Here is a 27,516-nt window from a genome sequence, read left to right as displayed (position 1 = left end):
TACCTCAAAGCCCTAGTTTTCTCATAGACAAAATAAGCTCACCATACCTACCTGGTATGGTAGGCAGATTAATGGCTGCCTAAAAATGACCATGTCCAAATCCCTATACCAGTGAATATGCTACCTTACATGGCAAAAGGGACTTTGCATACATGATTCCATTAAGGATCTGTTTTATTTTTCAATTAGTTAACATACAATATTATATTCATTTCAGGTGTACCACTTAGTGGTTAAACATTTACACAACTTACTAAGTGATCACTCTGATAAATCTAGTACCCATCTGACACCACATGAGGTATGACCAAAAACTACAGTGAATGCTGCTGCCGAGTGTCATCCAGTGGAAAGGCAGGGATCTTCAATACAGGAAATGGCATGTCAAACCTTAGTAACAGGGTGTGCCAAGTTTCAACTTGCTCATTGCAGTCAGGTGGGCAGGATCTATGGCTGAGAGGTGTGTTTTAAAGTGTGGTATAAATCATTCTCCTACACGACAACTCCCCATGTCACACGCCGCTCTGGTACCTCAATTTCTGTCAAATAAAAACGTTCTGGTGTGTCCTCATCCACCTCATTCACTAGATCTGGCACTGTGCAACTTGTGGCTCTTCCCCAAAGTCAGCATGACCATGAAAAGTTTACCTTTTGAATCAATTCAGGACGTTGAGGCAGCCACGACAGCACAATAAAAGACACTTATGAAAGAGGACTTCCAGAACTGCTTCAAAATGCAGCAAGAACAATGGGATAAGTGTGTTCGAAGCGAGGGAGAGTCTTCTGAGGGGCATTAATGGTAATGTGTCTTTTACTGTAATTTTTTTTAATTTAAACATTCAATGTACTTTTTAATCACACCTTGTACATAGTTATTACAACCTTACTATATATTCCTTATGCTATCGTTTACATCCCATGACTCTTTTGTCACTACCAATTTGTACTTCTGAATTCTTTCCCTTTTTCACCCATCCCTCAACCCCCTCCCATCTGGCAATCATCAAAATGTTCTATCTATGAGTTTGTTTCTGTTTTGCTTGTCCATTTATTTTTTAGATTCCACATAAGTGAAATCATAAGGTATTTGTCTTTGTCTGACTTATTTCACTTAGCATAATACACTCTATCTCAAGATTATTAAGGATCTTGAGATACAAAGATTATCCTGGATTATTCAGGGGACCCAATGAAATCACAAAGGTCTTTGAAAGAGAGAGAAGGAGGCAAGAGGGTTAGAAAAGGAGATATAACAGTAGAAACAGAGGTTAGAGTGATGCAGGACCATGAGCCAAGGAATGAGGGTATCCTCTAAAAGCTGGACAAAGCAGGGAATAGATTTTCCCGTAAAGCTGCCAGAAGGTACATCGCCCTGCTGAAACATTAATTTTAGCCCCATAAGACTCTATTCAGACTTCTACCTTCTAAAACTGTAAAATAATTAATTTGGTTTGTGTAAGGCCACTAAATTTGTGGCAATTTGTTTCAACAACAATAGGAAATTAATACACTAGGTGAGTATTTTTCACTGTGCAGTCCTTCCTAAATATGGATGCAGTAGGCTTTATTTTTCACATAACCAGAATAATTTATCTGGATGCCAAAGGCCCTGCTTTTTATTTCTGCAGAAAATCATGAATCCTGTGTCACTGAAAAAGGAGCATTTACTTGGGACAGTTTGGAAGTTCAGCAGAATCTTGAGACATGAAAGGGCATGACTTCTGCCAGACGCGCCACAAGGAATGTACTGGTAGCTGTGAAAGGAAGGTGCTCCTGAGAGCTATGAGAGGATATAAACCTGGCTGTACACCAAAGGCAATGTGCAGGTAAGGACAACTGCTCTGACACCAGGGCGTGGTTCCAGGGCACACATGAGTGGGGCAGGTACAGCTTCTCTATGCTGACCCTGCTCTAATCCATGAAGCCCCTTCCCCCAATCCCTAGACCCACCAAATTCCCTGGAAATCACAGCCCATCCAATTCTTGTCCCCTTCCTAAGATGAACTTCATTTAGTCTCCATGGGTGTGGTACTCTGACTTTCTCCCTATTCTCTTTCCACTGACCTGTTAGAACAGAATTCCCCAGTGTCTTGTCTTCTAACAAAAACTCTCTTGTGAATCAATACCTCGACTTTCACTACTCTAACTACTTTGTGAACTAGTCAAGCTTTCAGAGTTTTCATATAATAGAGATCTTTAATTCCATACCATTAGTTACATAAAAGATCCAGAAAAATAAAAGCAACAAAGCAACTTAATTCTATTATGACCTAGTTTTGTTGTTTAGGAATTAATAAAATAAATACTCTCATAATTTGTTCTGTTAACTGTGTGGGAGTTACATGAACAAAATGTACATCTATTTCTTCCTTCCTAAGACATAATTTGTCAGCAATTAAGTGAAATAATGAATTATTAGAAAAATTAAATTGAGAAAATGATCACAAATCTTAGTGGAATAGATTTGTATACGTCAATAAAATTCCCTTAACCAAAATTTTGTTTGACATTTTATTCGGTTTACAATTTTTTTAATTCCTTACGGGCAGTGATGATTGAGGCATTGAAATATTTATATAATGTGTCAATTTATAGACTATTAAATATTTATACTGCTTTTATACCAAATTCAAAATAGTGAGTTTCAGAGATAATGTCAGAAACTCTGCAAGCATGACCAGGCCACCCAACGGATGTTTGTCTAGTCCTGCAGTTATACTGCTTTTACGAAGTTTGGAAACATCAGGTGCTAATTCTCTAATTATGTGGTAAAAATGGGCTACCAGTAAGAGTTCATTAAGCACGTCCAAGTCATTTTGTGGAACCTGGTTTTGCTCAGCATGTTGTTCTAATATCAGAATTCAGATAGATTCATAGGATGACGCTTCAAGCAATTAAAACAAAGTTCCCACAAACTGAAATGTCATGACAATACAAGGGTTCTGATGGATAGGGGAGAATGAGTGATACTCCACCTAGATATTCACTGAACTAAAGAGAGAAAATTTTAATAAGACTTATAGAACTTGGGTAAGTCAATGCTCATGGTCAAGGTCACCATTACTGCAATCTTGAGACTTGTAGGATCAAAATGAGTCATTAATTATACAGATTATCCTTCAGTTATTGGGCCCGGAGACAGAAGTAAATTAGAAAGAAAGCAAGAGAAGCCAAAGGAAGGGATGCCATAAAATTAAGGCCTAATAAGAGAAAGACAAAAAGGAGAAAAACATAAGCATTGGAAAAATGCAGAGGCTGTTAGGCCAACAAGAAAACAGGGAGAATCCTATGGCACAGGGAAACAAAGTCAAATTTTATATCTGAATTCTTCCAGGAATTGCTTTACACACCATTCACAATACACTACTAAATATTCCATGAAGGCAGGACTTGGGGTTTACTCCTCAAATTATCTAGCACAATGCCTGTTCCATAATAGATAGGCAGCAAATGGTTATTAAATGAATGACTGAAAGAATATTGAAGATAACCCACAACAGAAAAGATTGAATGGAACAAGCTACTAACTTAGCTTCACCATGCAAACTCTATTCCTATCTAGTATAGGAAATCTCCAATTCCAAAAGAGATTAAAAAGAGGAAAATAACCACTATCTAAGAGAATTTCACTTAATTCATTAACACAAATAATTTATTGAGGTCCTAATTAGTATGGCAAATGCTGTGACCAAGAGTAGCAAAGGGATGGTATGTGGAAGGTGGTAACAGGAATCCACGTTTTTGCTATTCTTTAACTATACATAAAAATATATCAGTAATACCAACTCATTTTTGGTGCTTTCCCCCATCCCTCTCCCACCCCCCAACTCTGCTTCTTGGCTGACAAGTCACCTAATTTCTTAATGTAGTTTCTTGTATCATTTGGAATTGTATCAAAAATCCTAGAGCTTCTTGCCTACTTTCTGATAGCTGAAAAGGCAATAGTTCCCTTAGTAGATGCTTATTTTGATAGAACATTACATAAAAATCACTCTAGATAAATGAGGTTTTAAATCCTACAACTTAATGTTTCATACACAGAAAAGAAGCTCTAGTTATTATTCATTGATTAATGATAGTGTCTCATAACTTACTGTGAGAAATAAATATGTCAATGCACATAAATAATAAAAGTTCCTGACATTCAGTAAATACTTCATCAATGTTTACTGCTTTGCTGTTGCTTTTCCAGAATGGTCCAAATGACCACCAAGACCAAGGAGTCATCAAAAGTATCGCCTTCTTTTCACTGGAATATTATTCTGTTACTAAAGCTAGATTCAGTGACCTAGAGACAGATAATAAGTATGGCCAGAAACTTCTGCTAATATTATTTACCCTAAAGTTAGAAAACAATGCTGAGCAGCAGTCTTCCTTGAGATAATCAAGTCAGCCTCTCTTCATTGGCCACCCTTGTAATCTCATGACAATTTAATCAAATGATGTTATAGAGATGACAACTTTGGATAAATTTTAAAAATACAATTTAAAACTGAATAGAAGCTATTTTAGTTTGCCAAAAACATTCCCTAGGTGAAGACTGAACTTTCAATAAATAATGAATTAAAAAATCTGCTAACCAAATGTCGACCTTTCAAAAGACCAACTTATAGTATAACATGATATATTTAGTGCTATAAATCTTCATATTTGTAATTATAGCACTTCAAAATGTAAAGATGGGAGTTTTTGATGTAGCATTATACTTTTAAAACCTAACAGAGCTAAAACAGAGAAAGGCAGAATTCTTATGTTACTAGCTTTGGGACAGATACTTGATTTCTCTGACACTCATTTATCTAAAAACAGTCATTGTAATAATTTGTCTCCTTAATTCACAAACTTTTGGGTACACTAAAGTAAAATAATGTATGTGAAAACCTTTTGCAGAATGCAAATCACTCTGCAAATGCAATAGTATTTTTATTTTATTTGTCTTGAAATGTTAGAATACTCATAAGCATACTAACCCAAGATGTATATGTCCATACATAGATGGAGAATATATTTTTCAATTTGAGTTCTTAGAAAGGAGTCACCAAATTATAGTGTGATGTAATTATTTCCCTTCTTTTAATCTGTTTTTCTGTGCACAATAATTTTAAATTTTAGAAAAAAAGGAAATTAAAATTATGGAAATTACAGTAGAAGATTATACAGAATATACAACAAAGTATACAAGTTTAAGGATAAGGTCAGAAAAGATTAATTACTGTCTGAAATTTAATCCCATAAGAATAAGTTAGAAACAATAAATAACCTTAATTATCTGCATCATTGACCCAACCTAAGAAATTTTGGAAATACACTATTGCTAAGAGCAAGGTAGGTGTGTCTCAAATCCAATCATGAAAACTGGGTGATGAGAGGTATAAGCTAAACAGTGGTTTTGTAATTTGTCTTATATGGGATAACAGTGACTGTTTTAAAAACTAAAAAATAACAATTTCTTTCTAAAATTTTCCATAACAAAGAATAAAATCATTTATCTAGATAGAAATATCCTTACAAAAGAATTTATTTAAAACAACTGAAATATTACACTTACATTAGAGTGTACTTGTAATATTTCTGGGCCTGTTCCTAAACCAACTAACTGATAAAGTAGAATATCTTTATATATCTTTGGCTCAGGAAAGACTCTCCTGGCAATCTAACAAATCATAGATCAATACGTATCTTCTTTGTTTTCCTCATTAAATATTGAAGACATAAGAACATTAAGGAATATGTTTATTAACTCTAGGAAACTGGATAAATTTCCCTTTTACACTCTAGGTCAATGACTCTCAAAGTTTAATGTATATAAAGCCTAAAGACCTTCTAATAAATGCATATTTCCAGGTGATTACACGGCTCTAGGTTTTCAGATTTACAAATCGGCCTCTCTTGAGTATTACATTTTTGTCATCTCTGTGAGAGCTAAAAAAGGCTAACATCTGGAACTGAGGAGCTATAATCTAGACTAATTAGAAGTTCTTCCGTGATTCACCAAGGAAGCAACATACCATCGTTTACAAACCCCCCCACCCCCACCCTGAGAATCCAGGTCACCTTTCTTTCTTTGCTTTCTGGTTCATCACTCACCTTAACAACCTTGTTTAATAGTGCACACCCTCAACTACCCAGAATTCTATAGGGTAAGTTAATTAACAAATGAAATGGAAATATGTTCTAATATCCCTTTCATAGAGAAATTTCTAAATAAGTGCTGTTAAGAAGCAAAAATGTTTTAAGCAAATAATTTCCGTGAGCATGCTCTGCACAGCTGAAATTTTTACATGGTACATGACAATGTTTTATGAGACAGGAATAACGGAATGGGGAACTAACAGAAAGGAACTTTTTTTACAGGGTCTTTGAAAGATTTTATTTATATTTAGTTTCCTCCCAAGTTTCAAAGTTGAGTGCTTTAAGATTTTATAACATAAAACAGAAAGAAAGACCTGACTTTCTTCAATTACAGTTCCTTGCTTCAATGAGATTGCTTGTGCGTTGGAACCTTAATCAAATATCCAAGATATGACTCCTCACTTTTTTGTCCCTGAGAGAAATTACTGTCTTACAGTTACAGCTAGTTAAGTTTGCTGCTTACTTTCTGAAGGATATGGGAAATGAAAAGAGATCTAAGAGAGTCACATCTTGTCCCACACTCACGTATGGGAGTAATTCAATAGTAACTTTTGCTCTTAACGCTTGGGGCTTCTCTGATACTGCATTGTGGGGTGCCTATGGGAACCTACTCAATCATCCTAAGACATAGGCCTGAGACATTTATCACTGCTTGTGAAATACACATCCCTTAGGAAGCAGCAAGCATCCAAGTCAGCTCTCTACCTACTGCTGTGTGGTTGTATTGCACAACTCCAGGGGGTGCTGTTCACAGAGACAATGACACAAATAGAGAGCCTTGAAATAGTGTGACTGGCAGCCCTGATCCAAAGCAGGAGCTCCTTTAACTTATGCTTTGTCCTACAGAGGTCAGAGAACATTCCATAAAGATGATGATGAAATTAATGATGAGGGCCAAAATTTGTGAATACCTACAATATGCTGATTACTTTACCCACATTATAAAGAAAGAAGAACCAGCTTGGGAAAAAAAAAAAAAACTGATTAAATATCAAAGACTTTGAGGGACCTCTGCTAGTAACCACTGTTGTCCTTTTAAAGCACGGAAGAAATGGAATGGGGTTAAATTATTAAAACATGACAGTTTTACTGGATGCTTTTTCTCCAGAAAAGGGGGCAATTAAATTATACATAGAATTATACACATAAATATTGTAACCTAATCTAGTGCTATAATTTTAACTTGGAATTTCCTCTATTTCCTATTTGCAAATTTATAGCACTATCAGGATAAAGCCACAGGGAGGAAAAGTTTTTCTCTTGTAAGTTTTGAAAAGTTAAGGTATTTACTCATAAACGATAGTTTTTTGGGAGATTTGAACAAACAAATCAAATCAAAGTACTAAAATTAGTACAGTAGTTTTGTAAATAACCCTCCAAATCACAAAGCAACTCAAATCATAACAAGCTGAATTAACCGCAATGAATGCAATCATTTTAAAACTTAATTGCCACTAAAATAATCTCAACCTAGATCTCTAGAAATCTCTAGAAATCTATGCAAGATTGTTTTCAACCTAATAAAACATAGTCATCAGTTTCTGATTTTTGGTTCCCTACCCCCATCCTAATCTGTGAAATCCTTCACCAGTAAGTTTTATAAATAAAAAGAACAAACCTTTGAACTTAACTGCTTTTACCCTTTAATTGCTTTTTTCATAATCCTCAGGGTGTCATCTTTCCAAATACTTCCTTTGCAATGAAAAATAGTCAAGTACCTTTTTAAAAATCCTTTCTCCCTATCACTCCAGCAACTTTATATAATGTCAAGGCACTGAATAATTCATCACAAGATACCATTTTATTTAAATATTGGGAATAATATAAAATGGCACTACAATGAAAAATATTGGTTTGCTACCTTAATGATAGTGATTATGAATTCTACTCGTGAAATATGATGCCTGTTTTTAACACAAAGTAATTTTACCAATGCTTGCAGGCAATTTCAAAAACTTGTCTTAACATTAGATCATTGCCAAAGGCCCAGGACCTGAATAAAACATTCCTAAATTACTGTGCAGAATCTATTACATTTTGAGGGCAATTTTTTACTATAAAATCTGGATCTCAGTCCTCACTTTTATAGAGGAGTAACTTTTTCAAGTGCCACAAATTGATGGAAAAATACACCTCAATGAAACCTGCAAATTTCTCAGGAATGGGAGAAAGTCAAAGATAGCCTTTATATCTTCGTAACATTCCAACTAAATCCAACCCCATTGAATGCAACACTCAGTCTTTTCTGGTTTAAATATCTATACAAGTCATGATAAATGCTAACCTTGTGTCTTAAAGATCATAAGCCAGAAATGAATGTCTAAGTTGGGCTCAGATGCTTTGAAGACTGTAATCTGTCTTTCTTCTTAGCTAAGAAATAGACACTGTTTTAGTCATTACGCACTGGAAGAAAAGACTCCTTAAATGTTAGAAATTTGGCTTTGAGAATCCAATCTAGTTTGCAAAGTGTAATGACCCTGTTTTTAATCAATAGCTGTTGAGACAATATCTCAGATGAGAAAGTGACTCATGACGTATGCAGGAGCCATGAGTAAGAGCGGCTTGCTTTAACCTGGAGAACAGACAGGTGTTGAGATGGTAAGTTAGGACCAAAGCTCAGCGACTTACCTGTAATACGTTGGTCAAATTGTTAAAGAGAGCTTGGCCAGCACTCACTTTATATTTGACACCCCTGACTGTGCCATTTTTGCTTAAAATGTTGACTCTTCTTGTACCGAAACCCTTCTCACTGGCAGCTCTTGCTAACACCAGCAAGCTATCTTGGTCGTTCTCATGCTCGTCGCTTTCTGATCCTATATGGCCATTTTGCTGTTCGTCAGACTCACTTAGTCCATCTATGCCACAGATGCTGGCACATTCAGAATCCAGAGAGCCTGACGGCTGCCCATCTTCATACACTTCCTTCAGAACTCGCCCACTGTAAGATGACGCGATCCGAAACCGGACTTTCCGTGGCCTGTCATTTTCTGGTTTCGTCTCCCTTTTTAGCATGGTCACATCCAGCCACATAAACAGTTCACATAATTCAGGATCCCTTGTTATTGCACTAGTCCCACCTGCCACATAGTGATATCAGAGCTTAGTTCTCGTGACAGCAGCACTCCTATGAAACTAACATTGAAAGGAGATTCCCAAGAACCTACAGTGCATCTCTGCTATTAATAATGAATGTGTGTGTGTGTGCTATGGTTACCTTTAAACTAAAACCTGCAAAATGATCCCAGCCCTTAAATATTAAAGAGTCATGGTGGACTCTTTAACAGGACAAGTGCAAGAAAGTGGCATGCAGTGAAATAAAAAATAAGTATGGACAAGGAAATGAAAAACCTGAACTCTGAAGCAAATAGTGAGTGTTGAAAAGAATCTTAGGGTTAGAAATATCTCTACAGTGCATTGTCCAGAGTGGATGCCGGAGATGAAATATGGAATCGAATGTATAGGATGGGAGATGTCACAGTCTTCTCACAATGCCTATTTCTTGTCTTTCACTCTGAGTGAGCAATCTTTAAAAGGGGCAGTGAACATGCTATATTTCTGTATAGAGCTATCATTATTAGTTTTTATTAAATTATCAATGAGACTTCATTTGTATTGTATAAGATGAATTTTCAACCTACCTCTTCATGCACAAGTTGTTTTTCTGAAGAATAACTTTTTAATAGACTGTGAAGAGAGAGAATTTTTGCTTTGTTATTTTCCCACTTATGCTAATAGAAAGTGTTGTTCTCTTGGACAGAGGGAAAGGTTTTGGAAAGAAAACATATGGAACAATGAGGGAAGAATGGAAAATTCCCCCAAGCCAGCCAGATCAGCCAAAGCAATCCAGGTGATCAGCACTGATAAATATTATATCCAAATCACCCATGCATAGAGAAGGGTCTTCCTTATGCTGTGCTCAGTGGATTTGCTGTCATGTTGGCAGGCGCCTGAGGAATCTCCTCAGATACAGAGCCATATTGAAACTTACACTATATTGAGTGCCCCAACCTGTCTGCACCTCAGAGAGAGGATATACAGATGACTTTTACACTGCATTTTGAGTTTATTTGGTTCTTTTAATTTTTTTTTCAATTACAGTTGAGATACAATATTATATTAGTTTCAGGTATATAACACAGTGACTAGGCATTTATATAACTTACAATGTGATCACCCCAATAAACCCAGTATCCATGTGACATCATACAGTCATTACAACACTACAGGCTATATTTCCCACGCTGTGGACACGCAAGTTGCCTCCATATCTTGGCTATTGTAAACAATGCTGCAATAACATATGGATATACATGTGTCTTTGAAGTAATGTTTTGAGTTTCTTCGGATAAATACCCAAAAGTAGAACTATTGGGTCTTTTTTGTCCTTTGTTATAGACTCTCTCTTAAAGTCTATTCTGTTTGGTATATGTATTTCCACCCCAGCTTTTCATTTATGTTTGTTGGTTTCCATTTTCATGAAATACCTTTTCCCATCACTTTACTTTCAGTCTGTGTTTATTTTGATCTGAAGCAAGTCTCTTGTAGGCAGCATATGTAAGGGTTTTGTTTCCTTATCCATTCAGCCACCCTGTGTCTTTCAATTGGAGCATTTAATCCATTTACATTGAAAGTAATTGTTGATAAATATGCAGTTACTGCCATTTTATTATTCATATTTTTTATATTCCGTTTTCTTCTTCTTATAGAAATCCCTTTAACATTTCCTGTAATACTGGCTTGGTGGTGATGAATTCCTTTAGCTTTTTCTTGTTTGAAAAGGTCTTTACCTGTCCTTTGATTCTAAATGATAGCCTTACTGGGTAGAGTAATCTTAGTTGTAGGTCCTTGCTTTTCATCACTTTGAATATTTCATGCCAATCCCGTCTGACCTACAAAGTTTCTGTTGAGAAATCAACTAATGGTCTTATGGGTGCTCCCTTGCAGGTAACTAACTGTTTTCTCTTGTTTAAGATTGTCTTTTTGTCTTTCACCTTTGATATTTTAATTATGATGTGTCTTGGTGTGGGCCTCTTTGTGTTCATCTTGTTTGGGGCTTCTCTACCTCATGGATAATCAAATTGAGAATCAAACATTAGAGAATTCTATGTAATACCAAAAAAGAAGGTGGCGGGGAGAGAGAGAGAGAGCTGTATCAACTATATATGTGACAATATAAAGTGGCTTTAACTCAGCAAAGGAAAAGACTATATAGTCAAAATATATAACACGAGAATTTAAGTGAAGAAATACTTATTTGGGCAGAAGAAAAATACTAATGCAGCTTTACATCCAAATGTGCAGACCTTTTAGGATACAAAGTAGTGAGTGGAGAGGGCATGGGTATCAGCCTAATCAAGAAAAGAAGAAATCAAAGTTCTATGATTGTTACAACTGTTTTTGTTGTTGTTGTTGTTCTTGTTCTGAGCTCCCCATTTAGTCTACCCCAGCTCTACCTTTCCAGGCTTTTGAGTTGGACACTGTAGTGCAGCATGAACAAGATTTTTGGAGGCAAAGGAACCTAGATTCAAATTCCAGCATACCTTAGTGGGAATGTTCTTTTTCCCACCCAAATCTTCAGTTTTCCCTCCAGTAGGATGGAGACAATAGTATCTTACTCACAAAGCTGTGCTTGCAAAGTATCTAGAACATATCACTCAATGTGCCTGTGATGGTTGCACATATACTATGTGTCCTCTGGATGAAAGTAACTAATTCTAGCCTGAATAAGGCAAGACAAGGGCTATACAAGCTTACAGACAATAAATATATTTGAAGGATAGAAAGAATTCCCTAAAAATGACTTGAAAGTTTGTGATATTTTAAATCTGTATGTTAAAAAACTATATAGTAAATATATATGTGTGCATATATATGCATATATAATATTTTATATAATATTTTAAAATAAAGAGACTAGTTAAAAGTAATCTCTCTTTCAAAGATTAACAGAAAGTTCAGTAGACTAGAAACCAATTTGTCACAAGTATAAGGAAGTATCTGCTAATTTGAGAAGTTATATGCCTTTGATAATTGTAAGTCATAACCTTACCTTAAGCTAAAATAAAAATTAAGCTGTTCTTTCCAGTGGGTAAATATACGCAATTCTTCTTTCATTCAGACAATGAGTATTCCACAAGTATCATTGAGTACCCCCCAAGGAAAAGACATTGCAAGACACTATGGTAAATATAAAGATACATAAAATTATGCCCATGCCTTGCATTGGTAACACATGCATTGGTAACAAATAAAATAGCTACAGTTGAATGCACTGTACTTTAAGCTCATAGAATCCCTCTTCCTTGAAATAACCAACTTACTAGTTATCTCCAACATTAGACATCAACATTATTCTCAACACTCTCCACCCTCATTCTGTTTGCAATTTGCTCCCAGCTGCTTGATGTCAATATAGTAACTTCTAACTATTCCATTTGTCACCTTTTCCCAGTGTTAGTTTATTATTCCCTACATGCTAGTCAATTTTCCAGGTTAGCATCCTCCCTTCAGCAAGAATTTCCTTCTCTTCGTTCAGATGTACTCTTACAACCCTTCATTCACTTAACAATATTTATTGAGCACCTACTAAATGTCAGAGAGTTGCTAGATCTGTACAGGTAAACATAACAGGCATTGTCCCTGTCTTTAGAGATAGATAGATAACATACAATAAACAAATAAAGATATAGTAAAAATAGTAACAAGCATTACTAAGAAAAAGAAGTAGATATAATGAGAATTGATGAAGGGAGCCTACTTTAGACCAAATAATCAGAGTAAAATAAGTGTCTCTGAAATTGAAACATTGAATAAACTGAAGTCTACGAAAATTAGAAAACATTGACCATGCAAAGATTTGAGGTGGGCAGGAGTAGTCGAAAATAGCGCCTCAGTTGCAGTGGCATGTGTAAAGATCCTGAGGCAGAAAACCAGTGGGTTTGTTCAAAGAACTAAAAAAAGGCAGAGTTGGGGCCGGCCTGGTGGCTCAGGTGGTTAGAGCTCCATGCTCCTAACTCCAAAGGCTGCCGGTTCGAGTCCCACATGGGCCAGTGGGCTCTCAACCACAAGGTTGCCAGTTCAATTTCCAGAGTCCCGCAAGGGATGGTGGGCTCCGCCCCCTGCAACTAAGATTGAACACTGCACCTTGAGCGGAGCTGCCACTGAGCTCCCGGATGGCTCAGTTGGTTGGAGAGAGTCCTCTCAACCACAAGGTTGCTGGTTCGACTCCCACAAGGGATGGTGGGCTATGCTCCCTGCAACTAGCAACGGCAACTGGACCTGGAGCTGAGCTGTGTCCTCCACAACTAAGATTGAAAGGACAACAATTTCACTTGGAAAAAAGTCCTGGAAGTACACACTGTTCCCCTATAAAATCCTGTACCCCTTCCCCAATAAAATCTTGAGAAAAAAAAAAACAGAAGTGGAGCCAGAAGCATTTAAAAAAAGGCAGAGTGGCTGAAGACAAGTATGACTCCCTTTCTACAGAGCTCTTCTCTAGAAAGGGCAAGATTACCATGTTTCCCCAAAAATAAGACCTAACTGGAAAATAAGGCCTAGCATGATTTTTCAGGATGACATCCTCTGTACATAAGTCCTAATGCATCTTTTGGAGCAAGAATTAATATAAGATTCAGTCTTATTTTTGTGGAAACACAGTAGCAAGAGCTTTCCTTTCTAATCTAATCCTTAATTTATGTATCCTCCTCAAAACATGAAACCAAAAAACCTGTAAACCATTTCTATATTATCAATATAGAAATACTTCAAATAGTCTAGGTTGATACCAAAGGGCAACCATTTATTGAAAATAGTGAGTTATAAATTCCAGAATCTATATAGAGTGTAGAATGGTGTGGTAACCAAACTAGAACTACTTTGAAAAAATACTATTACTGGTGTATTCAAAGAAAAAAAAAAATACCCTTTGTTCAATTCCCAGTAAAAATGGTAACCTAGCAGCTAGACCTAGGCCTGGATATTTCTTGTTTCTGTCAATTTTTAATCAGACATATTTAATTATTTATTTATTTGCAGAGAAAGCATGATATCAAAACGTAATTATTATTTTACTCATCCTGTCTCTAAATATTGCCCCACATACTTCCTGTGTGTAGTTTTCACTGTATGGTGAGAAGTAATTTTAACCATAATCCTGGCTTTGGAGCATATTCTTTTTAATCCCTTGAGTCATAGTAAATATATGCAACATGCCTTCACTTGCTGTTATTTCATAGCTATCACTGTCACTATTTTGTTTTTGATCTTGGAAACACTAAAAGTTGATTATTGAAAGTGAAGCAGAAATTCTGTCAAAGTAATTGTCTTCTCTCCAGCGACACTTGTCACTGGAAAAGCAATAAACCATGCCTCACTCCACAAGTACTGTTCTTAGAACTTCTGTTTGGATGGAGAGAATCTATCAATTTTTACTTTCTGACTACATTAATGATTAGAGGGGAAAATAGATTTAGTAACCATTAGTAAAATAGGGAAACAAGCTATCCCTGAGATTTCTTGTCTTGTGGAATACTGAACCTTTCTTAACCAACATGAATTCACAAATCAAAATTCACAGCTCAATTATTAACTTGAAGTGCAGACAACTTATAATCAGAAAAGAAACTGAGTGCATCAAGAAAAGTATAATATTATTTGAAAACAGGACTACTCTTTTTCCCCGAAAATAAGACATATACGGACAATCAGCTCTAATGCATGTTTTGGAGCAAAAATTAATATAAGACCCAGTGTTATTTTACTATAATACAAGACCCAGACTTTAATATAATATATAATATAGTATAATATAATATAATTAATATAATATAATATAATATAATATAATACTGGGTCTTATGTTAATTTTTGCTCCAAAACACGTATTAGAGCTGATTGTCTGACTAGGTCTTATTTTCAGGGAAACACAGCACTGTCTTACTATATAACAAGAAAGATGGATGATTTCTTAGTTTGCAGATTAGTGGTTAAGAATGGGGGTTGTAGGTACACACAATGCTGGGTTTGAATCTTGGATCAGACATTCTCTAAGTGACCTTGAGACTCAGTTTCCTCATCTGTCAAATAGTAGTTCCTATTTCATAGGGGGGAAAGATTAAATAGAATGATGTATATGAAGGGCGTAGCCTGCTGCTCAACAAATGGCAGCTATAAATTTTTATCAGTTACTTAAACTAGCTACATATACATACTGTTTGGAGGACAGTGAGAAGAATGGAACTAGATAAGCGTACTTAACTGACAGGGAATCAAGGCAACCCATTCAGTTTCTGGTCTGATTCTAGGGCTCCAAGGCTGAACCAGCATTGCTATCACTTAGATCCTCCAGAGAGAAGGGCTCCAGTTTCCAGCAGCCTTGTTCACTCTGTCCCTATCAGGACTGAGAGTTTACTATATATTACGTGCTGTACTGGGGCGAGGGGGTTTCACTGATGGCTGACATCTTGTCACAGATAGTGAGTGGGCACAGCTATCTCAGACACCTGGGGCTGCTCAGCTGTGGAATCAGCTCACACCTAGCATTGCCATTTTATGGTTACCTAAACTCTCTAAAATTAACAAAACCACAGATGAAGGAGAATCGATAAAGAGTCCCCAGACGACAGCTTCCCGACATAGACTTTTACAGTTCAATTATCGTCTTTGATTCCTTCACTGTATCTTGTAGAACATTTTGCATATAAACAGTGCTCAGAGAAATGTTAGTGTCGGAACAAACTTACCTCACATTTCGGACAGAAGTAAATAACACTAACATAATTACTTTCACCTCTTTCTGTCCTGCTTCCAGTCCATATGCAAAGTAAAAAGAATAATGTTATTAACTTTTCAGGCAAAATATCTGAGTCATATAATGCTGTTGGTGTCATGAAAGGGACGATGCCCACTACATTAGAAATTGTTGAATGCTAGGCAGCAAATAGTATACTCTGCCTATAGAATCCAAGTCCCAGAAGAAATCAGAGAGGAACGAATCAAGTTTACCGATTTAGGTGTTGAAAACTTGACTTGGCTGCCTTCAATTTATAAAAGCCAAGTGACTCAAACATCCACCCTACTTAGCACCAATAGCTATAAGCTCAAGCTTCCTTCTCAAGCATGAAGCAAATATTTTGCTATTTCCTCTTAAATAAGGAGTTTCTTATGTATTGTGTGGTTAAGGTTCTTCAAACTGAAAGAAAGGAAAAACTTTTTTTATATACTTCTTCAACCAGATTGTCACTATGTGTCAAATAGTTATAAATATGTCTTACGGTAAAAAAAAGAATTGCAAACTGCATTACTACTTGAGGATATTGATGTATGCATTTGATATCTATTAACTTCTAACAAAGATATAATCAGTAAATGAAATGATGTATATTTTTATGTTACACATGGGAAGTTTACTCCTCAAAATTCTGTTTGGAACCAGACCAAAAGCAAATACAACTACTGTGAGAAAGAGAAAAGGTCAGACAGGATGATTGGACATGGCACTCAAGAATGAAGATTAATGAATAAACCACCAAAAATACTGAATCACACCCAGAGATACTCAAAATATCCTACTAAATATCAAAAAGACCATAGTTTAGCCTTGAGATTTTTCCAGAATCAGGGTGAAAATAAGAGAACGGGGAACAGAGTCACAGTATTAGAAATATCAGCCTAGGAAACTAAATGCAGTTTTCCAAATCAGCAGCGGATTTCAACAGAATGTTAGTACTAAATGTGGTAGCTTGGAAATGTAAATCCTTAGCATGTCAATTTATTTTTCCACAGTGAGAATATCCATGTAAAAAGTGTAAAAAAAGATCCTTAAGAATTTCAAATCCATTGAGATAAAATAGCAATGCTCTCGGAGACTACTCTGCTGATAAATATCTTCTTAGTCATTTTAAATTAATGAAAAAGTAGAAAGCCCAGAGAAATGTACAAAGCTGACTGAAAAATATATGTTAAAGAAATCCATATTCTGATACAGACTTCCTGTCTTATTCTTGTGGTTAAACTTTTTTAAAATCACTGAAAGTTTAATATACATTATCTTTTATCAATAAATGCTATAAATGTAAAATGAATGGACACTGCCAGTTTGAAGTATCACAAACTATAATTCATAAGTGTGCTGTCTTTTTTCTTCCAAGAGCATGATGACAGAATGGAGCCCTGGGCAATTCTAATTCTATTATCCTATCATTGTTGCCAAGGTAACAGGGGACTGACTGTTGATTCTACTGTCTGAGATAAAGGTTAAAGCTGGCAAGAAGAAAAACAGGGAGCCAGGAAGCCAAGAAAAAAAAAATTAAAAACCTGTGTTCATTTAGAGATCTAGAGATGTTTTTGCTTCTCTGGTGGGATTGCAGTTTTGAGTTAATAAATAAATTCACAAGATTTTTAAGAGCACATGAGTGGTGCTTAGAAGAGGCCAAAGTTCTCCTGAAGTGAAGGCATGATGGAATATGAATTATGAGCTCGGTGGCTGAAAAAGCACATCACCCCAGAAGGCATAAAGCTCAGTCAACTCTCCCAAAGTGTCAATTACACATTGAAGAGAGGGCTTTTGCAGCAGCCTCTTTTGCAAAAAGAGTTAATGCAGCTTCCAAAGGTTTTGCATATGTAAACTTAGAAATCTAAGGTAATCTGACAGATTTGGCTTTGATCTGCTCTGTTTGCAAACAGAATATTTTTCTTTTCAAGTCATTATCCAGCTCAAATACCAACACAGAACAATTTGAACATGAATATTTTAACTGCCAAAAGTACCCACGCTACCTTGGTAGTACTCTAAAAATAATGTTCCTCATGGAAAATAATTTTCTTTGTTCCCAGTAAGTACATGAGAAAAAAGAGAGACATTCCGTGGTGTATAGTCTGATTTGAGCTCCCTTATTAGGAAATATATTTGCCATTCTTTTTCTTACACTTGGGTTTATGGAATTCCTTTTACATATATCACTTTTACACTATATACATAGAAAAAGCTTCAGTTTAAAAAGTTGAAGACTTAAAAAAAGAATCCTTATTCAAAGTCTATGGACCTATTTAACTTTTATATGCTGAAATAAATCCTTTTAATATCAGGTAACTTGCTAAATATGTCAATATTGAATTCTTCAATGCCAATTTATAGCAAGTCATTAATGATTTGAAAGTATCATCCTAACACGCAATATAAATGCGCAGATTTATATCCGAGATAGTATGGGGAAGTGGAAAACTAGTATGTACATCCAACATCTGAAGATATTGAATCACTATAGAATGTAATATAAATGTTGGTTTAATTTTTCTCAAATTCACAAGGAATATTCAAGGAAGTTTATCATTTAAAAAAGTAAATACATTACTAGAACTGGAAGATTTTACTGTTTTAAATTATATTCTATCCTAAGGTAAATCTAGCCAATGAGATTTCTTCTACAGAAGAATCAGGATATGCCTCATAATTGGTTTTCACTTCCATTGACAACACTATTACCAGTGCTAATGATGTTTAGAATTGCTCTGGAAGTCAGGTTTCCATTTCTTTTCAGTTGATCTTTTTACTTATTAAATCATTTCTCTTAATACAGTCAAAGTTTCATTAGTTTCCTTTAACCAAATGGTTACATTTAGGAACGCTCCAAGATTGGAAAGAAGCAGATCCCTACCCATGTCCAAATATCAGTGATTCAATTTATTAATTTCAAAATTATGCTGCCTTAACTGCAGACTTGTTTATGTCCTATCTTAGAAGCATAATTTACCTGAATATCACAAAACCTGACATCAGTTAAACAAGTGATAGCAGTCCAATAATGAAGATCTAGCTTTAAGTATAAACATTACAATGCTATTTCAAATCATGAAAAAATTTCCATGGTAAAACAGTTTTAAAAATAAATTATGTGGGGCCAGCCCAATGGCTCCGTGCTCCTAACTCCAAAGACTGATGGTTTGATTCCCACATGGGCCAGTGGGCTCTCAACCACAAGGTTGCCGGTTCAACACCTGGAGTCCCACAAGGGATGGTGGGCAGCGCCCCCTGCAACTAATATTGAACAGGGCTCCTTGAGCTGAGCTTCCACTGAGCTCCCAGATGGCTGTTGGTTGGAGCACATCCTCTCAACCACAAGGTTGCCGGTTTACTCCCTCCAAGGGAAGGGATGGTCCTGCAACTAGCAACGGCAACTGGACCTGGAGCTCAGCTGCACCCTCCACAATTAAGATTGAAAGGACAACAACTTGACTTGGAACAAAGTCCTGGAAGTACACACTGTTCCCCAATAAAATCCTGTTCCCCTTCCCCAATAAAAAAAAAAAAAATAATTAAAAATTAAAAAATAAATAATGTAACAAAATAATTTCTATTTTTAAAAAATATAGACAGAAAGCTAATTAAATACATAAATGTTGAAGGAAGTGTGAAAAATTGAGAGCCTCCTAAAACTACCGGTGGGTATACACGAATGCAAGTATTCTGGATTTTATGACCCAGCAAACACACTCATAGGTATGCAACCTAGAAATGGTACCTCCCAAGTCTACGAGGGAATATGTATCAGGAGCTTTATTTCAATATTGCATGGTGTTATGAGAAACTGGAAACAATAGCCCTGGTAAATCCTATGTGGAAATTGGGATCAATGAGCTAAATATATACATAACCCTGACATATCTTTAATATATAGTATTAATACTGAGTAAACATAATTTAGAAATAGGATGGGTACTACAGACAACATATCATTTAAGTAGAATAAAAACAAATGCATGCACAATACAGCATTACACATTTTACGAGGGTGATATAAATCGAAGTATACTCTATAAGTGACACAAAATAGAGGAGGGACATGGGCGTGGGAATAGGGGGTGATGGGGGAAAGAGACTCTTTGCATGTGGACCAATGATGACAGAGCACCATGGTGAACAGTGTATGATTAATTCACCCCACAGCAACCAGAAAATACATGTGATTATCTCATGATTGAAATGTTATGGCTGTTTGTTTGTTTTTTCTTTTTTTAAGGGAGGGTGCTTTTCTGTATTTTCAGATAAGTATGTGTGATCTTCATATTTAATAAATAAAGCATAGTATTACTCAGATTTTTTAGTTATTTATATGAGTTTAGTTTAAATATAAGAATTCACCCTTTTAATGCTACAGATTGATAAGTTTTGATAAATATGCACAGGACTCCTTAGATTTTTAAGTGACTTGCTTAAACTAGATCTTCTATATCAAAACCTAGAGATCTTTCCACTATATAAAAGTACTTTAAAAAACTACCCCAAAACTTTTATTCATTTCTTGTGTTTCATAATACCTCCTACCATTTTTTTTTTTGCCTTGAAAAATTAATTACTATAATAAACACCTCCATAGAACTCACTGCATGTGGGAGGACATCAGTAGGCACGCCCTTTGTTATGTGAAATAATGGAATTGAGAGAAAATGACTTTGGGCAGTGCAAAAGCAGACACCAGAGAGGGGATCAGGACACCATGAGCTTGACATTTGCTTTAGTAAATTTTAATGACTAGCCTTTTTGGGGGGAGAGCATAGACCCATCTTAAAAGTGTAGGAAACCAAGATTTCATACATTTAAAATTATGCCATTCTATGAAGCAAAGACTTCCAATTCACTCCCAGTTTGCTTCTTTCCACCTGCCACAATCGTTTCCATGCTCCAGAAAAGTTAGAGGAGAATTTAGGAGCAGCGAGATGCAGCTAGCCAGGCATGTACAATAAGAGTAACGTTGAAGGGTATGAAAAATGAGCTCCCTGTGTCCAAGTGACACAACATGGTGAGTCTGGACCCAGGAAGATGGATATGATATGAGGTCAGCCACCCAGGCGACGGATGATATTCCTACAGCTGTTAGGGCATTGTCCTCATATAGACTGGCAACAGCTTGTAGTCTAGCTTAGAAATCAGATCTCCTTCACCCAAAATAAATTAACACCCACCCCTCTGAATTAAATAGCCCTGTCTGCCTGCCCAGCTTCTGTCAGCATTCTCTCTTCTGTAATGCTTGTGCCTTCTCTGATCTTTCCAACTGCCCTCTGAGCTGCCAAGCAGGCAGTTCCTGTTCTTTCATTTAGTTTTATCATGTCAGGAGATTGCAATCAAGCCTTAATAACATTCTGCAGCCTGTGGAGACATTAGCCGTCCCTAAAGCCCAGCTAACTTTTTGTTATGGGCGTCTGTTCAAAAGATCAAAGTCTGCCCGGGTTCAGCCAGCATAGTATACACGTGCCAAAGGAGTATCAATTAGGGGGCATGGGAAATGCACTCGCACCTTTAAGAGTATTCCTTCACCAGGTTCTTATTCCATATATATATATATATATATATATATATATATATATATATATATATATATATGCAAAAATCATCAAGGGATGTTTTGCAATCTAGAAGATGACCAAGGAAAGTTGAGTCTAAAATCTTGAGAAGCATTTTCTCCCAAATTGTCCAGGTGACACTCAGCTCATAAAGTTATAACAATAAGTTTTTGCTTTTGCTAATGCTTTAGTTTCTAATGGCTGTTACATGCTGTGTCTTACGCATCAAGCTGTAAAAACAGGATCTGAAGAAGCTGATTTTGCAAAATAACCTCCCAAATAGCTTCTTAGTGAGAAAAATTTTAATTTTAAATCAGATGGTGATGTTGGCAGCCAAATAGGTCGAATAGTCCATCAGTAATTATTTGTAAGCTCAGACATCTATTACCTGAAACACAGCGAGTCCTGAACAGCAAAGCACATTCGAGCTTTATAAATGAAAACAAGTGAACAAGTTTAAAAATCAATACCCGAAAGATATATTTGTGTTGCAGGAAAATGTATAAAGATATCAATTTCTCTTTTGTTCTCCCTGTTTTATGAAACTGTAAGCAAAGTTCACCCTTCCATTTTCCAATCACCAAATAAGCCCTCATAATTCTTATATGATCATAGAGAGGCATACCCCAAAATATTAATAATATTCTGATTGGATTTACAATCTTTCTAATGAACGTGTTGTGTTCAGACCATTACCATCACATGGCTTGACAGTGTATGAGAAATGCAGACCCTTGAACCCCAACCAGAGTTCATAAATCAGAATCTGACGGTTTTTTGTTTTTTTTTAATTCCCAGGGGATTCCTATGCCCATCAAAGTTAGAGACCTGCCCATCAAAGTTAGTTTAGAACAAGTAACACAGAATTTTAAAAATATTTGTATGTCATATTCCTCCACACGATGGAATAAAGCCATACCTGCTAAACTTGAATGCTTATTGAACCTCAGTTCAAAGAAATACACATTTTTTAAAGCGAGTATAGATTTGCAGGGATAAACAACGTAGATTAGCCCAATCATTTTATGAACAGAAGAAAAAAAAATGGGTTCCTTTACCCTCCATAAATACTCCAGAGAGATAAACAAGGCTTTGTTGGCTTTTTTGTTTGTTTGTTTGTTTTTTACTTTTAGTGTGACCAATAGTCCCAGTTTACCTGAGGGTGAGGCCAGTGGGGAGGACGTTTCCTGGGACCAGGGACTTTCAGTGCTCAAATAGGGACAGTCCTGGACAGAAAAGGATGGCTGACTTTATGTTCTCTTTCTAAATATTTACTTCCTTATAAATCTTAAGGGATGACTCTTATATGCCCATAATCTTTTTTTTTTTTAATTTTACAGGTTCTAACTACTCCTTCTCACATTACCTAAAATCAGAACAAGCCTTGTTCTAGAACTAATACCCCCATTTATGGGACTTACTTCCTGCTGGAAATTTTCAGAGAAGCCCAAGGAAACGAGGAAACAGGATATCACAGCCTCCAGTAGCATGAGCCAGGGTTGCCTTGAGAAGAGGGAAGGCAGACCCCACTATTGGGAAGGGCTGTGAGAATTCCTGAGTGAGCACAGACACGCCAGAAGAGGAAAAAGCATGAAAACAAACTTCTCTAGAGTCTCAATGTGGCGTGATGCCAACTACAGCATACGTGCCTATTTACCTATTGTACCATGTCTCCTCTTTAGAGAGTGTGCGTGGAACCCTCCCCTGGTCTCGGGACTTCTGACCTAAGTGTGATTAATTGGCATGTCTGGGGAATTTCTAACGGGACGTAATGATATTCATCATTCTTTGTGGGCACTGGGATTCAGGGGCATTCTTAGAGTGATCATTTTTCCCCACCTTCATGGAGAAACTGAGAAAGCTGTTTGTAAGAGAGGGAAAGAGGAAATATGGATATCCAGAGGAAAACAGAAGCAGGGTTTGGGTGGGAGGGGCAGCAGCAGGACAGAGAGACAGAGATATTCTTTGTTTCCTGGTCTCATTCCTATTACTGGGTTTGGTCTGAATGCAGGAGAACACAGTTTCCCAGCCTATTTGGGTATTAGGGTCTCACCCTGTGGTACAAATTCCCAGCCCTGGCTCAGTGCTTTACAGAATTAGGGGATCCAATAGGCTCTACAAACCCCTCTGCACCTGTATTTTCTAGTTTAAAAGCTCTCCAAAGACAGAACAAATTAATCTACTTGATAAAGGATCCAGCGGTCATTGAGGCACAGTGGAAGGACCATGGACCCAGAAGCCAACTGTCAGTCGTTAAAATACTAGCTCTGAGTCAACATGTGTGATTTGGGTAAGTTTTTTTTAAACAAAACAAAAATCTTCCCTTTCTTTGCCTGTAAAATATTAGGTCTAACCATATGAAATAAATGTCATTTCTGTAGGTTAAAAAATGGTAGAGTGTAAATAACTTCACATGACTGAACTTAGTATTATACCTGAACTTAGTATTATACCTGTCTCACAGGTGAATGAGGATTCGAGTGTTTGAATACTTAATATTTTTAAGTATCTGGCAAAAGTACACCCAGTGAGAACTTAGCTATAACCTTAATGTGTTGCCGCTGTTCTTATCCAGCACATTATCTTAGCACCCTTGGTACTTGATGACGATGAGAAGGAAGAAGAGAAGCTAGTACAGCATGAGTGGTCCAACCTCCCCATGCTGCTAGGCTCCTCACTTACTCATCCCAGAGCACAGTTTCTTCACCGAACATGAGCGGAGATGAGCAAGACATGTGGAGAATGGGTGGCACCAGGAAAGCAGAGGCAGGGTGCTCAATGAATGGAAGTGTGGCAATCAACAGCATCAGGGTGAGCAGCCCAAGCTCTCAGAGGGCACCTAAAAGCAGAACCTCAGGTGTGAGGTAAAGAGCACAGCCATGTAAGAGAGGCAGCAGTTAATCCTATAGCGGCCATCAGGCTTTGGTTGAGCCAAGCCTCCAGACAGAAAGGGCTTCGCAAAATACAGCCACAAACTGAGTTGAGCCTTTCACAAAGCAACCTCCTCACCATAAGACCATCCTTCAGTGACCACAGTGTGGAAGAGGCTGCCAGCGGACCAGCAACGCTTCTACTCCTACACTGGCAATGCCCTATATCAGGGATCTGGGTCCGACACGGCAGGGCAGCCAGTCCCCATACGAGGTGCCATTCCTAGGAGAGGTGATGCCACAGAAGGGTCCTCTCCTTGTTTTAAGCATTCTAAAGTTATAAATGTCCAGTGCTCTAATTCTGTGTAGAACGGTTCAAGCATTACTTCTTCCTGGACCATATTCCCTTAAATATATCACCCGCTCCCCAATTTCTCCCAGTCTCTGCTCAAATGTCACACTGTCAGGAGGGTCACCAAGTTGCTGTCCAGGTTGCCTGGGACTGTCCCAGTTGATGTATGTTTTCCCAAAATTACTAAGTATGCTTGTTTTCATATCCCAAATATTCCCATTAGACAATAAATTATATACTCACCCTGCATTCCCAGGAAGTATAGATAAAGTCTATCACTGTATCCCTCAGCCTGCTCTATTATTCTTCATATTTGACATTTATTTGTCTCTTGTGGCCTGTTTTCCCCCACAGAAGCAGCTCAAGAGCAAAGATTTAAATAATTTTCAAAAATATTATATCCCAGCCTCTAGAACAATGCCTGGAAAGCATTCATAAGGTATTCCAAAAATGTTTGTTGAATGAATTTTAAAATGAAGAAAAGAGACAAATTTCCCTTCCAAATATTAATATTTACTTTAGTTATCCAGTGAAATAATAATAGATAATCAACTAAGTCCATAACCAGGCTCTTCTTAAAACGCTTCAACATCCTCACAAAGCAATATGTTTTCACAAAATTGGCGTCCTGATCCATTTCCACCAACCTGCTCTGGACCATCGCCCGCCATAGACTGAGGAGAGTGTTTCACCAATGGCATTCAGCAGGCATGCTTGCCTAGCCAATGCCTCTTCACAGAGTATCCCAGCAGCTCTGGCAAGCTCAGCAGTGGGTCATATGGCCTTGCCCTTGGCAGGCCCAATCATTTTAGTTGAAATCGGAGGACAGCAATTCTAGGAGCTTCAAAATGAGAGCAAGGTGGAGAAAGTAGCTGCCTTGATTCCTGGGGATTCCTAGCTGTTGGGTCTTCAAGACCTGGCATAATGCCCTGCCATGTTGCCCACCTGTTTACTTAACCTGGTTTGAATAGCTTTATGTTGCTTACCACCAACAACCCCTGCCAAGTTGTTGCTCCTTCTTATTATTACTAAGCACCATCCAGGCATAAACTCTCTGGGACTCAAAATTCCAGAGAAAATTTTTAACTCCCTGGAGCCGACATGTACGTAGATTGGCTTTAGGAAACAGGAGCATTTGAATGAAAATGTATTGACAGTTCAAAGCTACTCCATGACTTTCATTTGTTTCCACACCTGTTGTCTCAACAGGTGTGATTCTGTTACCTAAGCATACATCTAAAATAGAGCTTCCTTACTCCTCACAGAGCTCTTTTTAATTATCTCCACTTCTGCCAGTATCTCTCTTCTTTTTAACAGATTTAAAATTTCTGTTCCCCAACCCTCCCCACTTTCTTTGCCTCTCTACATGGTTACCAAATCCACAAGCACTGTTTTGTACACCCTTCTAAACGTATTTTAGGCATATCCTTTCTCCTCATTCTCAGTCTCCAGTTAAGCCCAAGTCTTCTGTGTGAAAAGAAAACTGCACTCAGAATTTAGTAGGTCTGGGTTTTTTTCCAAACTTCCCTATGAACTGGCTTTGGTTCCTATGTTTTTAAATGTAAAAATATAAGCTAGAGAATTTGAATGGATGAACCATGAGCAGCCAACCCAGCTAAAACAATTAGGTAGATTAATGATCATTCCTTATCCAATAAATTCACTCTGTTTAATAAAATTCTACGGGCACTTTACCCCCTCAAAGTGTTTCCATATGGCTATTTATTTTTCTTTCCGTTCTGTCTTTTCTTTTTTTTAATTAAAGTTTATTGGGGTGACAATTGTTAGTAAAGTTACATAGATTTCAGGTGTACAATTCTGTAATACATCATCTATATATCACATTGTGTGTTCACCACTCAAAGTCAGTTCTCTTTCCATCACCATTCTTTCTTTTCATTTACCTCTATCCCTATTCCTATTTCCTATTTTTGAAATACCATGTTTCCCTGAAAATAAGACCTAGCCGGACCATCAGCTCTAATGTATCTTTTGGAGCAAAAATTAATATAAGACCCGGTCTTATTTTAATATAAGACCCGGTCTATAATATAATATAATATAATATAATATAATATAATATAATATAATACCAGGTCTTATATTAATTTTTGCTCCAAAAGATGCATTAGAGCTGATGGTCCGGCTAGGTCTTATTTTTGGGGAAACATAGTACCTTGTTTCAGCTTTCTCCACTTTTTATGCCCTGGTGCCTGGTGAGCACAGGAATAAGTTCCAATTTTAGAAGGTGATACAGCTGCGCTTTTATGGAAAATGGAAAAGGACAAAACCTCTTTTTAACAACCTGGAGAGTTCATCTGGATTTTTTGACTGTTTCTTTATGTTTCATTTTTTTAGAGAACTAAATAACATTCTCATATCAACAAAGCCCAAGTGACCCTAAGTACAATCCCTTATTGTAAAGCAGATAGAGATAAATAACCAGACACGTACATTTCTATATTTTATGAATGGACTCTAGCCTCTGGGAACTATTTCAGACTTCAAGTCTAGGTCATAACTCAGTCAGTTATTTCACTGCATATGGTTACTTAAAAGTCTGAGTTTCTTTAACTATATCAGTGGTTTCTAACTATAACATACTCCAAATTTTCTTTTATACCAAATATTTTAATACCCCTCTATCCTGAAATGAAAGGCATAAAGACACTATTGTCCATTTATACAGAAATAATACATTCATTCCAGGTTTTTTCTCCACAATTCTAAAGCCCAATAAACCAAAATCTGAAAACTTTTAGCAAAGTTTGACTCCAAACCTCATATGGCTACAACCCCTGACCTAAACTGATGAAAGTAATTTAC

The 27,516-nt window shown here is 36.8% G+C and overlaps 1 protein-coding gene across 1 annotated transcript in view; it reads right to left on the bottom strand.

Annotated features, from left to right (window-relative positions):
- Window positions 1-9,242, bottom strand: part of GRXCR1 (glutaredoxin and cysteine rich domain containing 1) — a 115,053-nt gene extending 105,811 nt beyond the window's left edge. Inside the window, exon 1 of the mRNA XM_019741005.2 lies at window positions 8,761-9,242. Coding sequence (XP_019596564.1) covers window positions 8,761-9,162 — 402 coding nt within the window. The 5' untranslated portion in view covers window positions 9,163-9,242. The remainder of the gene's footprint in view (window positions 1-8,760) is intronic.
- Between the last annotated feature and the right edge of the window lie 18,274 nt (window positions 9,243-27,516).

This window comes from Rhinolophus sinicus, linkage group LG02, assembly GCF_036562045.2.
Source record: "Rhinolophus sinicus isolate RSC01 linkage group LG02, ASM3656204v1, whole genome shotgun sequence".
Lineage (NCBI taxonomy): Eukaryota > Metazoa > Chordata > Mammalia > Chiroptera > Rhinolophidae > Rhinolophus > Rhinolophus sinicus.
This window is presented reverse-complemented; position numbering and strand designations above follow the sequence as displayed.